The sequence below is a fragment of the Phalacrocorax carbo genome, chromosome 1, assembly GCF_963921805.1.
Source record: "Phalacrocorax carbo chromosome 1, bPhaCar2.1, whole genome shotgun sequence".
NCBI classification, from domain to species: Eukaryota; Metazoa; Chordata; class Aves; order Suliformes; family Phalacrocoracidae; genus Phalacrocorax; species Phalacrocorax carbo.
This window is the reverse complement of record NC_087513.1, coordinates 64,471,857-64,486,797: the sequence shown is the minus strand read 5'-3', so window position 1 is coordinate 64,486,797 and position 14,941 is coordinate 64,471,857. Positions and strand designations below refer to the sequence as shown.

The 14,941-nt window shown below is 48.3% G+C and overlaps 2 protein-coding genes and 1 long non-coding RNA gene across 5 annotated transcripts in view; all 3 read right to left on the bottom strand.

Moving 5' to 3' along the window:
• The window catches only part of CREB3L2 (cAMP responsive element binding protein 3 like 2), an 83,476-nt gene extending 81,422 nt beyond the window's left edge, over positions 1-2,054 (bottom strand). Inside the window, exon 1 of one of the 2 annotated variants that reach the window (XM_064457386.1) lies at positions 1,722-2,054. In XM_064457386.1, coding sequence (XP_064313456.1) covers positions 1,722-1,829 — 108 coding nt within the window. In that variant the 5' untranslated portion in view covers positions 1,830-2,054. The remainder of the gene's footprint in view (positions 1-1,721) is intronic. The other variant, XM_064457394.1, reaches the window with a different exon arrangement.
• A 3,084-nt stretch (positions 2,055-5,138) lies between these two features.
• LOC135315175 (uncharacterized) lies at positions 5,139-7,159 on the bottom strand. The gene is made up of 2 exons (XR_010374618.1): positions 5,708-7,159; positions 5,139-5,598 (listed from the first exon to the last, which is right to left on the bottom strand). It is a non-coding gene; the product is annotated as an uncharacterized LOC135315175 (long non-coding RNA).
• A 2,263-nt stretch (positions 7,160-9,422) lies between these two features.
• Positions 9,423-14,720, bottom strand: SSBP1 (single stranded DNA binding protein 1). Of its 2 annotated transcripts, XR_010373864.1 has the most exons (8): positions 14,664-14,720; positions 14,505-14,541; positions 13,247-13,307; positions 11,990-12,133; positions 11,216-11,303; positions 10,914-11,002; positions 10,434-10,572; positions 9,423-9,584 (listed from the first exon to the last, which is right to left on the bottom strand). XR_010373864.1 is itself a non-coding variant. In XM_064457364.1 (6 exons), exons 1-6 carry the CDS (start codon positions 14,526-14,528, stop codon positions 9,538-9,540), a joined length of 453 nt encoding a protein of 150 aa, XP_064313434.1. In that variant the 5' UTR covers positions 14,529-14,656; the 3' UTR covers positions 9,423-9,537. The 2 variants fall into 2 exon arrangements, 1 of the variants encoding a protein (XP_064313434.1); XM_064457364.1 differs by lacking the exons at positions 10,434-10,572; positions 14,664-14,720 and having other exon boundaries at positions 14,505-14,656.
• Positions 14,721-14,941: the final 221 nt, after the last annotated feature.

Sequence of the window (14,941 nt, the reverse complement as noted above, 5' to 3'; positions counted from 1 at the left end):
CATTTCCATCTACCAGCCAGGATGTTTTGTTTGTCAAGCTACACTTAAAACCAAGTCCCAGGGTCCCTGAAAGAGGGCAGAAAACACACATATCCGTGTCACTGCAGCCACAAGTTCTAGCCCAAGCGCAAGATCTCCTTCGGGGCACTAATTAAAAAAATATGACAACACTAAGTTAGAAAACAAAAGTTAAGAGCGGCAACTCCATTCTCATCGCAAGGATCCAAACAAAGCAGGAGGAAGCATCCCAGCACAACTGTAAAACCCAAGCGGGAGCACTCTCCGAAGAGCCTCTTATTTCATTCACAACGTTCCTCTTGTCAAACAAAAAGGCCGTGTCTTATTAAAGAAAAAACACTAGAAAAAAGCTGTTTGAAGGAAGAGCCTTCCCTTGTTAAAGTGTTCCTGCTGGCTCTTTAAAAAAAAAAACAAACAACCCATCATAACATATGATTGCTTTTATCCTGCATCTACCAGAAGACACGTTGCGCAAGAAAGGCCAAGTATTTTCAAAGACAAAGAAGCCAAACAACGTTTAAAGACAGTCACGCGTGCAGCAGGCTTGCTTCCTGCTGAAACGAGGTTTGGAGCTTGTGACGGACACGACCCCGGATCGGTAAGGCCACCGCGTACCGCACACAACGAACAAGATTTTCCTTGTTTGCCTTTCAAGACTAACACCAAGATCTCCGCGCAACACCAGCACGCAGCCTCGCCGTGCGTCATGCTGTGGGATCGCCGCTGCTCCCTCGAGAAGAGGTCCGGTCCCTCTCTGTGGGGGGACCCTTATTGGTACATCACTCTCTTAGGCGCACGAAAGAGACGCAGAGCACGTGCCAGCACCTGCCAGGCGCCCTGCCACACGGCTAGCCACCGCCGCTACGTTACGCTGGGTCTCCATTCGAGCACATGCTCGACGCCTGCACTAAGCTTGGCCGCCCTGTGCTTTGCAGAAACAGTGGGCTGGAGAAGCCTTCCGTGCACGCTCCCCCAAAGCGGTCCAGCTCGCTTGCACTTCGGATTTGCACCTACGCGGCTTTATAAAGTTGCATTTCTGAGCTTGCAAAAAGCTTCCAGATTAACAGATAAACCACGGAGCAGAGATAACAAAACACGTTTGCTTGGGACTGTCCTAACCACGCATTTTGCTCAAGCAAATGTCAAAAAAACAAAAAAACCTAATCAAACCTTCACACGCTGGCCCTCAAACTACTCAAGCGAGGGTTTCGTCGGTGTCTTTAAAAGCCCCCTCGCAGCATGCCTACGGGGTAGGTAACGTTTCCGAGGCTGGCACGGTGGCCCGGCGCCCAGCGCGGGGAGGGAGAGCCCCCCCGGCCCGGCCCGGGACACGCCGGGAGCTCCTCTCGCTTCCTTCCTGCGCTGGGGGCGGCCGGGGAGCGCAGCGGTGCCGGGGAGCCTCGCCACGGAGGGGGAGACGCGGCCGCCGCCCCCGATGGGATCCCCGGGAAGGGGTGTCCACCCTACGGGGGGGAGCCTGGGTCGGGCTGCGGGGGGCGGCGGGCGACACCCCTCCCGGCCGCGGGGGGAGAGGTTGTGACACCCGGCGCGGAGGGGTGGGAGCCACGGCGCAAGGGGAGGCCCAGGACCCCCGGCGCCACCCTTGCTACGGCCCCCCCTACCCAAACGGCGGCCGCCCATCACGGGCGCCTCCGCCGTCCCACCCCCGCCCTGCCGGCGGCCCCGGCCCCGCCGCTCCTCACCGTGTGGCACAGCAGGGTGTCAGGGTCGGCGGGCTCGCACAGCTCGCTCAGCTTGCGGTCCCAGTGCAGCAGCGGCGGCTGCTCCCCGCCGCTCTCGCACACCTCCATAGCGGCCGCACGCAACGGGGCACCCCCGGCTGGCCGGTCCGCCGCCACCCCACCGCCTGCCCCCTGCCTACCCGCGGCGGCCGGCTCACGCCGCGCCGCCCGTTCCCATGGGCCGCAGAGCCGCCCGCTCGCCCTCCGCTCCGCTCCCCGCCCCACCACTGGGCTGAGGCCGCGTCCCCGCCGCCACCGGGAGTGTGCGGGCACCGGGCCGGGCGGGTCAGCCCCGCCAGCTGCGCACCCCCGCCCCCGCTTGGCCACGCCCCCGCAGCCGAGGCCGCCAATCGGGGGCGAGGATCGCGGCGGGCCGGCGGGCCGCGCCCCAATGGGCGCTCGGCCCCCGCACGGCTCCAGCTGTGGAATGTGGGCGGGAGCTCCCCGGGCGCGTCACGGCGCGGGGCTGGGGGAAGACCCCAGCGCCCCGCGCGGCCAATGGAGCGCCGGGGGCGCCAGGAGCGACGGGCGCGCCAGCCAACGCGGCAGCGACAAGACTACAGCCGCTGCGCGCCGCCCCGCCCCCGCCGCCTCAGGGCTATGAGGGAGCGCAGCGGCGGCTGCGGGCCCGGGGGGCGGGTGGTCACTCCCGCGCCCCCCGCCGGGACCGCCGTCGCCCCGGGCTGAGGCGGGCGGAGCGGTTGCCGGCCCGCAGGAGGCGGCGGGGAGCGTTCGGATGAGGCGGGCGGGGCAGCCCCGGCCGCCGCGGGTCCGCACCCGCCTCAGCCGAGTCTCGGGGTTTACGGCGTGAAGCTACCGGGCCCTTGATCTTATGAGTTAGTTACGAAAGAAGCACGAAAATAGGGAAAAGCTATTGCTTTTGGTACGACTGAGCATGGCTTTACCCCTTTGTTAGAGAAAAGACGTGTCAGAACGTACCTTGTAAAAAAAAAAAACCCGAGCACCTTTAGGATAAGCTTTAGGAACTGCGTGCAGCCGCGACGCGGGCAGCAAGGAGGGCTCTGGCGGCTGGCTGACACCGTTCCCAGAGCGTGAATCAACCAGCAGTAAAAATAATCCGAGTGAATGGGAAATTCCGATATTTTAAATCTGCTTTCATGCCAGACTGGGACAGCACTGACTTTTCATTGTTCTTTAAAAATTAAAAATGCCAAATCTTTATGATTGGAGAGACCGGGCGTTCTGCAGTGCTTCACTTCAGCTCCTGGAACTCAATCAAGGCATTTCGCTGTGGGTCAGTTCAACGCCAATGGGCATTTCCGCGCCACGTTGTGCATAAATCGTAACAGGATTTACCAATAATTTCTCACTCTCCTGCAGGTCAGACCTCCCATTTAGACTTCATCTCTTGTGACGCTCCACTTCCATTCACTCACAGAGCAAACCCTTGTGCATCGTAAGCATTACTGTCCTTGCTACGGAGTGCCTAGACTAGCCCTCTGAGGACGGCACAGTCATAGGGACTTCCCATCACACATCGGACACAACGGCAACGAGAAGAGGAAAGATGATGGTGACTTCTTCCAGGGTGACCCTTTAAGACTTATTAATCTTTTTTACTTGATTAAAAAAACTTGAAAAGCATAACAAAAGCTACATTGTTTGGTGAAGAATATGAAGGGAAAATCCCTAACTGACCCAGCCAGAGATCTCCTACAAAGATGTGTTATTTTAAGTCATTGTGAAACAGGTCAGTCCAGTATACACCCTCACCAGCACAGAAAACATCTAAGGCCAAATTACCACCACCTGAATTGCTACCTACAACTTTGGCAAGCCCAACCCGAGGTACCAACTTCTTGTGTCCTGGCACTATCAGGCACTGTTGCCAAAGCGATTATATTGTGCCAGTGTGGAGATAGAGATTGTGAAATTTATAAAGGTCACTTCCTTATCCAGAAACCTCTGTGTTTTCACTGGATGTGTTCTTACTGTCAAAGCTTTTGTAGCCTTGTGATAATCCATTTAACGAAAGGTTATCTGTCACTCTGTTGGCTGACATTAGATCCTTCTAAAATTGCTGCTGTGACTAGAGAATTTCTTTGGGCTGAGGCACTACATTAATGTTATGCCTGTGTGAGAAGCCTAAAGGGAGAGCTGCATTTGCCCTGTAAGCCAACAAAATAAAAACCACCTTGAAAGAAGAAAGAAGGTGCTGACTGGGTGACTGCAACTTCATTTGCTGAACATGCTGAGGATGAGGGTCTCATAAGGACTGGTATTTGGCCAAGAGTACTGGGCTGAGCTTTCTCATCCTAACACATTTGTCAGGAAGAAATACTTGCTTAGGAAACAAGTTGCAAGTACGTGTGTCTGTGGTTCCCCCTTGGGTAAAGCACTGACAAGAAATGAGGCACCCTGGGAAAACAGTGTGCTGCTTTTCCCAACAGTTTTCATTCTTCCCACATCACGTAAAATTGTGTCCCTCTCCCCTGCATGCGGCCCGGGGGCTCTCTTGTAACATTGGTACGGAGGCACAGCTGCCGCTGTAGTGCACGGTGCTTCTGAGTATTCATAAGCCTCTTGGAAGATTTCTTTGGCCACTGAAATATTTTGATACACAGAGACTATCCATTTCCGGGGCTATCCACCAATATAAAACATGATACTGATAGCTAGTGACTAGGCATTGGTAACTGGGCATCGGTAACTGGGCATCTGGCCCAGTTCTTGACATATTAAAATTAGCATTCAAGGCTACATCTCCTTTTTGAGCTTCAACATTCCAAGAACAATTCCCTGAGACTTTGTAAGGAAATATGACCAATTCACACTGTATGGAGGCAACTAACAGCATATAGATCACACCGAAGTTTTTGTGCTGCAGCATCAGTTCTTCTTGGGAAAAAAGTCTGTATTAGCAAGTTTCTGCTAAAAATTGGCAGCACATACAGGGCACCAAGAAGGAAGAGACAAAATTGGAGGAAATTAATCCTTTCCAGAGATTATTAATTATTCAGTGTCCTGACAGAACACATGGGATAGCAGTCTAATGTGTCATGTGTTGCTGCTCACGAACTGACACTACACCAGCAATCAGACGCTGTGGAAAGCACCACAAAACTGGCAAGAACATTATACAGACACAACAGCCCTCCTAACTTTTTCCCATATTGCCTGGAAGATTTAAGTTGCAGATTTCAATAGTTACTAGCATGCTGAAAATCAAGGCTGTTGTTCCATGTTTCATAGCTTTCCTCTTAGAGCAGCTTTCCTTTTGAGTTCTAACTCATTTAATTCCGAGAGCATTTTGATTTCTCCTTCCGTGTAAGACCATTTCCTCACCACAGACTTCCAAACTGGGTTTGAACTCACCCTCCAGCACAGAGGGACAGTGCAAAAATTGACAATCTACAAGAAGATATAAAGGTGGGGGTTTATTGTCTGCAGAGATAGGGCTGAGGGGAGAGGAGAGCTCAGCTTTTTTTTTTTTTACTGAGCATTCAGTTGCCTTTTTGCAAGAAGCAGAAAGCCCACGCAGAAAAAACATATAGGAAACCCACACAGAAAACCAAACTAGCTAATAAAGAAGAGGCTGTTAAGGCAGAGCTCCAAACAAACACCACTTACTTTCGATATCAAAGAAAAAAACCTAACAATAACAGAAGCCTAATAAGTCACAGAAAACCTAGCAAAGGAAAGGTGCTGTCTTTTCCTTGCAGATCTGGGTTACTGAAGCTGCGACTCCTGCGACTGCATCATTACTCGGTTCTCGATCAGGTCAGTTGCACAGAGGCTCATTAAATATTTACAGATGACATTTTCCCCAACTTGTGACAACCAAGATCAAGATAACCATCCGTTTTCTACAGCCGTTCTGTTCAAGTAAGTTTGAAAAGTCACTGAGCAAGAAAAGAACAAATACCATAAAGCCTACAGGATAACAATTGCTAGGTTTTTGACCATCTACAAATGAAAAATCTTACCCCTTGAAAGCCACAGAAAAAGGCCACAGTTAAAGAAGGTTTATTCAACAAACTTAGCACCTCCTAAAGAGTACAGGGCACAAACTTCAGGACTAAGAACACAAAGAATGACCAAGCAATCCGTTTCTAATCGCGGTAGCTGCTGGAGATTGTCCTGAAATGGCAAAGTATAGTAATGAGCAGATCTTTTATCTGGGACATAAAGCAACCAGCAGAAGAAACAAACCTCACACACACTAACACACACCTCCCACAAGAAGATGTCTCTGTAGAAACGCCGTGAAAGTCAACTCCTTTGTGTGTTATGTGCAAACACATTACTTGCACTACCCAGTGCCTGGTAATGCATTAACAAAGCTAATTTCTTGTGTAAATGAGATCTAAATCACACTGCTGTGTGGAGAAGCTCACCATCGCCGAGATAAAAAGGCACCAAGTCTTAGTTTGTACGTATAGACGTGCTCAACTACTTGGCGAAAAGGCTTCCACCACAGAAATTTCAGAGTTAAAAATAGAAGGTGTGCTTGAGAATAGTGGAGTTTTCTTCCCACAATCCTGGCATTATATTCCTTCTCTGACATGAATACTCGTGAAAGAAGTGGGATCGCCAGTCCTGGAGACAGCCTACTACTAAAACCACATAACTGGCACACTGACAGGAACGCAAGTTCCCTTTACCAGAACATTCTACCTCTTGCACCCAGGGACTTCTCAAAGCACTAATTCAGCTTTCTTGCCTTTGCAATTTATGGCCTCTCTGCATGGGCTTTCACGGGACTCCCAGAGGTACTGCTGGTCTTCAGAGCAGAGCTGGGACAGGGCTCAAACACCTACCGCTTCGGGCAGGGCACCGTGCAGTCACCAGGATGCAAGCCTTTTGCCTACGTTAGAACCCAAGTCAGGCACCTGCTGGTAAAAAGCTCCAGTAACTCTGTACCAGTCCAAGCCCTCAGTCATTCTTAACTCATCCTGTTACTCTGTCTGCAGAAATGATGAGTCGTGAAACAGAAGCAAGAGAAGATCCTTCAGCCAAAGAAGTTGAGTCCCACTTGACTGAAATAGCCCTCTCGTGACCCTCCACGTTATGTGGCTTGGGGGAATTGTGGCTGAGTTCCCAAATACAGGTCACACTTCAATGGAAGTTGATAATGTTCTTCGCTGTGTGACATAGGAACTATGCCCATGGTGACTTGCTCAAACCAGCGCACTACAGCCACAGAAACAGGTGCAGGAGAAAAGGGTTTCCTACGCTTCACACCAGACTGACAGAAGTAAGTGAGCGGCACTGAGCTGCACTGCAGACCAGAACAGCTCTGTCTCAGGCCTGTTAAAAAAATGCTCCAAATACTTGGTTAAAATGCTCTGTCATTTTAAAAAGAAATCATCTCTATTTTTTATCTCTTCCAATCTAGCTCCATAAATACATAAAATAAATTCCTTGATAAGGTCAAACACTTCTAAATGTCCCAGCTGATGCAAGCAATCCGGGTTTGCCTAATCCAGTTTACACAAGAGGTTAACATGGACAAGCAAAAGCCGAATGCCATTTACCAAGGAACAATGTGGAAAAATATTCATTGCCGAGTTATAAGCAAGGAATCACTGTATTTAACTCAGTAGATACCACTTCCATTCTTTAATATTTGCTCATAGAGCAAGTATCTGGCCATAAAAAAGCCCCAACCCAGATGCTATAGGAATGGTGATTTCACACTTGATTTTCTCAGTACTAAAATTACTTAGTTACAGATTAACTTTGCCCCATAGCAACAAAGCAGATGCAAGAGGTGAACGCAAAACACACCTTTTCCACCGGTTATTTTTGCTGTAACTGTGTCTACTGCTAATGCAGAATCATTTGTGAAAATCTACCCTAGGGCTAAATTGTGACAAACACCCTGAATACTGCACTGCTTTTCAAACGGAGTATTCTCAAAGTAGGTATGTGTTGTCTTTGCAGCAAGTCAGTCTTTAAAAGCGTACTAGCAACTTTAAATAGAACAACCAGAAAAGCAAAACAAGTTGAAGTTCTCAAGCAAATATTTTTCTTTGTTGGCACCTAATCTTACACCTTGTGTTACTCAGCTCCGTCCCCATCCTGAGCCAGGAGCAGAGATTAGCATGAGCCACTCGGCAGGCACTGAGGGGGGTTCTGGCCACTCCACGTGCAGCAGCAAAGGGAATTATTGCTGCCACTGCTACTCTTGAGTTTGGAGCAGAGAGCCAGTGCCCAAGCTCCAAAGCAGACACTGTCATAAGCTATGCTGAGCTCCATCACTACAGCAGAGTGCAAAAAAGGAGGTAACCACCGAACAGAGGGTTAGCACATTCACTCGATGCCTCCTAGATAGAAAGAAAGCTTAAGACAAACCCCATCTTTCAGCTAACAGGAAAAATTTGTGTGGACAGAACACAAACTGTATTTGGATCCCTACTACAGACATGCATCATCACAACTTCTCCCAGCCGTACAACAGGCTCAGACTGAACAAGAAGTAGTTAAGGGAATTGAAGTCAGAACTTCCTATTAAAAAAAAAAAATACCACAATCCCCATGTGGAGAACCACCCATTTAAGTAGCTAAGCATTTCCAGTACATCGAACACCTCAGTATGCCAGTGACTGGGGCCAGGATACTAGTTAAAGCATTAACTTCAACCAGAAATAAACACTGCACTGAAAGAACTGAAGTTTCTTGTAATACTGACAATGCTGAGAGAGAGAAGCATAAACAGGATCCTCATTCTGTAGGGGGAAGAGCTGTGAAAACTATAAATAAGCATGCTCTGTACTGGGCACAGAGAGAGATGAGACACAAAATCCCACCAGCTCTGAAGGCAGGAAATTGTCACCTCCAGCATTTTCCTTACCCTGTTCACATCACACCATATTACAGTGGGAATTTCACCACTTCTCCATGTAATAGAATGAAATACCTTTTAGCTGGGCAATTTTTTACTAACAATACTAGTAATTCTCAGTCTTTATGAAATAAAAAAAAAGTTAAAGCAAAATAAACGCCACTCCCACATTAACTGAGAATCCTGGACCAGGAAAGTTTTCCACCCACTGTTGCAGGCTTCTCAAAAGGGACATCCAAGGCGGCCATTCCTCTAGCTCCTCCTGATGGCAAACTGTAGGCACAGCACCCTAACAAGGTACTGGCACGAGAATGTTGATGTCATCATAAAGCCATCATACGTCAAACGCCATAACAATGAAGACCTCGGCACATGGCCAAAACAGGGTTTGGTGAAAGACAACACCTGCTTTGATAAAATGCTGTGATCAGTGGAGAGGCAGAGACAAATGCACAGAAGACGTTCTCTGGGTCTGTGACAGAGAAACTTCAAGCTGAGCACCAGCTGACGCCAACAGCTCTGGTTTAAACTTATTGTCTAATTGACTTAGCTGAGAAAAACTGAGAGTGACACCTATAGAACAGAGGAGGAATGTTAACAGTGAGAGGTGATCAGGCTGTCAGGCCCCGGAAGACACAAGAGAGACTGTTAACGCAGCCAAGGAATTAAGGTATGAAAATGGCTAAAGATGCAAAGGGTGACTTCCATTTTTATATTAATCAGCTCAAGAATTAATATAGCTGCCTGGGTTACCTTTTCTCCTAAGAAAGAGCTAAAAAGAAAAGAAATCCAAATGATGATGAACAGAGAGAAAGCACACAGGAAAACAAAACAAAACACACAGAGATACCCTATAGGTATCAAACATTTTATTTATTTTTTAAAGAAACTACAGCAATATACACGATTACAGAATTATGAAGCACTGTTAAAAGGAATGAAATGGCCTGGGTCCAGGCACTAACAACCTCACACCTTTTCTTTCATACCACCATCACTCAGAAAAATTACATTATCTGAAAAGAAATAAAGAAAAATTAATCTTCAGGATTGTTTTGCCCTGTTGCAAGCCTGCAAACATGCAAAGACAACATATTCATGTTAAAATAAGCTGCAAAGACCTGTATTTCGGAACAGAAGAGTTCATAAAATAAAACTGTGTCCGACACAGGGTTCCTGCTCTATCTCCCCAGAATTCAAGGTGACCATATATACTATGAAACACGTGTGCGAAACCTGAATATCACAGTCAAAGATACCAGAAAGATTTTAAAATAATGGTTTAATTCTTTGACAATGATACCTATCAGTTACAGCTTATTTCCTTTTAATTTTCTCATTTTCAGTATGCACTACCATGTCATCAGTCTGGGGCACTACAGGAATCTCGTATTTCATCAAGCCTCAGTCATTTCTAAAGCATCTAGAGACTGGGGATATTGAAGATGAAGAGGAAACCACTAGGGTAAATACTAATTTAAAAAGAGACTTGCTTCTCCCCTCCAGCTATTTATAAACAGCAACCTACAGCACTGCTAGCTGGACTGCTGTTCGTGTGAAAGTTTGATTAGTGTTGTTTTAAAGAGGCTGCACAGCAGAAACATCCAGAATTCTGGTTGGATTTTTTTCTTCTCCTCTGGCCCAGTTTTTTTAGATATATTGGTGTAACAGAAGTGCTTGCTCTACTACCCAGTTATTCTAGGCCCCCCTCAAAAGCCACAAGACAGTAGCTCTACCCACAGTAAGGATGTAGGATGCTCACACTATTTAAAGGCTCAAAGAAAAAGCTGAGTCTCCCAGTTCTCCTCTTCATCGTGTCTACCCAAGGGACAAGTCTACTCCCTGTCCGTTCCGTGCTTTCTTACCACTCCTGGCTACCAGACCAAGGTCCTTCTAAATTCTCCATCAAGTTATCTTGACTTTTGATGTTTTATGTGGGGATAAACAAACAGGTGTCCTTAAAGTTGGCGAAGCCTCCAGTCTTAACAGGAAGAAAAAAATGCCCTGCCAAACCGAGACAAAGCTACTAAACAAACTCTGATTAGAAAAGGAATCTGCCTGATCTGCAGTACTACGTACCAGTGGTTCTTAAAACCCACAGTGTCTACCTGCTGCACCAACTGGTTTGTGTGAACAAACTATGCAACAGTTTGCAACTATACACTCTCATTTTCTCTGTCTTCACAAACAGTGCCAGAGGACATCTAGTGGTACAGCCTATTCATTCTCTCAAAATCCCCAAGTGCGGATTCTCAATATAAAGACAAACCAAGCTATATTTCAAAGCTCCTCCACTCCTCTCTACTTTAAAAGGGCAAGGCAGGCACTGGTACATTGTTTCTTACCTGCTATGATTGTTGTGGCCTGCCGCCTCACATTGTTTTTATCTGTATATTCACCATAGTCTATCTTCCCTTCAACGTAGAGTCGAGCACTGAAAAAAAAATGAAGAACAGAGAACTATACGGCTGTTTTCTCCTCTACATCTGATTCTGAATAAACAGGCTTTTGCTTCACTTCTTTGGAGGCATGTCTACTAACTTCTTTTATGGCACTTCTGTCTTAGCAGAGCTCCTGGTTACCATAATTATTAAATCAATCAATTATTAAGGCATCAAATCCTCAACCACATTTATTATTCACTTACCCCTTCTTCACATACTGATACGTAAGATCCCTGAGGCCCGGTCTGAAGACAGAGATCCTGTGCCATGTCGTCTTCTGACTGATATCGCCTAAGTTACATAAAAACGACAAAGTTGGATGACGAATCCTCCTTTGGATGCAAGCCTCAGATATCAGTTTCAACACACTAATGTTCTCAAATTATGAAAAGTGATGTGAAAATGGACGTATACTAGCACTCCATCTCCCACTCCACACTAGAACTCGGTTTCACTCATCTGTGTCCAAATGAAAGTATCGTGCAGAAGCACGGTTCAAACCAAGAGATCAGTTTTCCTGGAAGCCAGTGCTCATAAGAGAAGAATTTCTCCCCCCTCCTTACACACTCTGCATCGAACGGAAGTTAGACAGACACCTGTAGCTGCAGACCGGTGGAAGAATCAAAAGGAAAATATATTGTTCTTTCTCCCCTCTGGGAATACAAATCAGAGCATGGAACCTGCTACACCTCTGGCAACCCCAACAGTGAAAAACTGCCAACCCAACACTTTTTCCTCTCCTCCAGAGGAAAGTCTCCGTCCAGAGGAAGATGTGCGACGTGCACATCTCTATTCAGTACATGCCTCTGGGGATCAATAAGAGACACACAAATGCACCAGCACCTCTAGTGACCTCAAAGGAACTTCCCTGTGCCCAAGAGATTTACATGGCAGCTTGAAGACAAAGCGCGGTGCTGCTGAATATACAAACACAACCTCAGAACACAGCAGAAGCGTGTTGCTCCTTGCAGACTCACCTCCTCCCTGGGTTACGTCACTTTCCCCTGTTCGCCACATCTCATTGGTTGCAAGAGAAAATATGGTAACGGGGTTTTTTCCATCCACTTGCCTCATGATGGGGTCCTGTCCAACCCGACCCAGTAACTGAACACGATTCATGGCTGAAACATGAGAGAGTAAATAAAGACGCAGGTGAATTATGATTCTTCTAATTATGGCAAGTCATAAGTCAGCAGCTTTTGTCAAGGGCCGAAACAATGACTTGCTGCACCTCCTAACCATTTTTCAAGCTCTTGTTACTTTTGGCTTACTCAGACCCTGCAGATTGGTGACTACGCCTGTACTATCGTTATTACTGCTGAATAAGTTCATTAAGACAGCTACAGGTTCTTTACTCCTTCCGTTCCTTTGCCATCTTTTTCACAGGCACATCCATATGTCAATTGAGACTATGTTGCATTTACTTACTTTGACTTTTATTTTTTTCATTATGATAAAACTGTAGCATTGCATGGTTTTGTCCTTAAAACAATACCTTTAAAACAACAAAGTTGCATTATTACACCCCATCCTCTGAACTAGAAGATCACTAGTTTTTACACAGGTACCAGGACTGGCTGGACAAAATGCGTTCCTTCTCCGTGTTGAGGGACAATAGGAGGAGGTTGGGGGAGCACCACGCTTGCACAGCCAGCACGTGAAGTGAATGGTAAAGCCTGAAGCGTACACCTGGAGCAAGTCATGCTGGGGCAGCAGCACCCAAACAGGTCACCAGGCACAGGGAGTCTGAGAAACAAGCATGGGGGGCACCTAAATGCAGGTATTAGAAAACATGACAATAGCATACCCCACTCACTGCCGCTGATAAAGCGTGACTACCTGCCTCTTACAGGCTGTACTCTGTGTCAGGGCTCTTTTCCCCCTTAAGGGCTGCTTGACTTAGAATCACAGAATGCTTTAGGTTGGAAGGGACCTTTAGAGATCATCTAGTCCAACACCCTGCAGTGAGCAGGGACATCTTCAACTAGATCAGGTTGCTCAGAGCCCCGTCCAACCTGACCTTGAATGTTTCCAGGGATGGGGCCTCCAAAGGCCAGACCAAAGACTTGACAAAGAGCAGCCAGAAAGCTACTTAAAGAGTCTGTTTAAAACAACACATTCTTAGTTACTGCATCTAGAAGCTACCATTCCTAACTGTTCCTTTCCTGGCATATTTCAGCGAGGATAAAAACCACCAAGAGTAACAGCTAAGTTTCATCTCAGGAGCTACTTACATCTTTCGAGAACCAACGAGCTGGCTGTATCAGACTCATGTCTTACAAACTGGCGAAACACCTGAAGAACAGAGAGATGTTAGTTTCCAAGACACAAAGCATGAACAGTATTCACATGCTTTTACACCTCGTTTTCCAAACACTTAGCAGAGGTTTTGCAAGTACCTTTTTTCCCAGCGACATACTGGGGGGGACGGGGGACGGAACGGACGGACGGGACAGGACATGGGACGGAGGGAAAAAAATCCATTCAGCTAAATGACACCAATAGAATTATTCAAAGAATATTTGGTTAAACTGAGGTCAAAAAAACTGCCTAGGAAAAAGAATGGCCCAAAGGTACATCTCCAGCAATTATTTTATGGGACGTGCACTAACTGCTGTTTTCCTGTAAAACATAATGAGGGTGTTGAAGTGGAGGGTTCATTTAGTTGGATGCAGTTGGGTTTTTGGAAACACAGACAGTTTTGATAGTTTCATTCACTTTCTGCTTTGCTGCAGAGATTTACACGGTGTGCCCAAAACAGACATCTGACCACTGCCATCAGCAGTATGATGCACTGATAACCCCTTGTTCCCAAGCAAACACCAAACCAGGGCCACAAAAACATCATTGCTGCAGCTAAACACAAGCAAGAAAAAGGAACGGACTTGATGATAGGAAATACCACATCCGAGGTGAAAGGAGAAAAGAAAAGCACAGGAAAACCTCTGCAAGAGGCCCATGTGCAGGAACTGGAAGAAAAGCTCACCTCCTACAGCAAGAGCTTGCAAAAGTTAAAGGAAGGCAAGACTGACAGTCCTGTGTTGGACAGAGCTGCTAAACCACTGGAAACGCGACTTGCAAACGTCCATATGGTTCGTTGATTATATGCAAATCGCTTATGGCTCATTCATGTGTACACCACATCTTTCAATGCATCATTTTGTCGGCGCGAGAGAAGCTGCCCCCCCCCGCCGGCTGCACAGCCCCGGCCCCGCGGCCTCCCCGCCGGCGGGCGCGGCTCCGCCATCCTCCCCTGACCCGGGGCTGCAGCGAAAACCCGCCTTCGTAAGGACAAAGTTACTACAATCCCCGTGGCGCCCCCCGTAGCGACCCCCGCCGCCAGCGTCTCCCGCCGCGCCGCGGGCACCGAAAGCCGGGGTCAAACCCCTGCTGCGGCGGCGGCGGCGGCCTGGCCCCAGGGGCAGGGGGGTGGCGGCACCGCTCCCTCAGCGAACCGTTAAACCCCACCCGCGGCGCCCCGCACGGCCCTACCTGCCACGCCGGTCGCCGCAACATACTGTCGTCACTCCTGCGGAGGGAAAAAAAAAAAGCAGGGCTGAAGGAAGGCCGGAGGGAGCCCCGGCCCGGCCCGGCCCGGCCCGGCGCCGCCGGCAGCCCCGCCGCCCGCCCGACCCCCGCAACCCTCTGCACCTCTCCCGCCACCGCCCCGCAGAAGGCCGGAAGCGGAAGGGAGGCGATGGGTCCTGGGCAAAGAGGGTCCGGGGGGGAAACGCGGCAGCTCTGCGGAGGCCCGGGGGGCGGCAGGGGCCTCCCGCCCGCCGCCGGCCACGGGTAATCGAGAGATCCCGGGGGAGCGGGAAGGAGGGCCAAAGCGAGGGGAAAAGGGGGAAAAAAAAAAAAAAAAGAAAAAATCACTCCGTCATATGTAAAAGGATTAAAATCTTTATTGGCACGTTTCGCTTCTTAAA

Bases quoted from the DNA above. Each gene is read 5' to 3' on its own strand.
- SSBP1 (XM_064457364.1), bottom strand. From the start codon at position 14,528: ATGTTGCGGCGACCGGCGTGGCAG. The intron at 13,308-14,504 runs GTAGGGCCGTGC...TCTGTTCTTCAG, and splicing joins TGCGGCGACCGGCGTGGCAG to GTGTTTCGCCAGTTTGTAAG. The intron at 9,585-10,913 runs GTAAGAAACAAT...ATTTCTTTTCAG, and splicing joins GGCCACAACAATCATAGCAG to ATAATGTAATTTTTCTGAGT.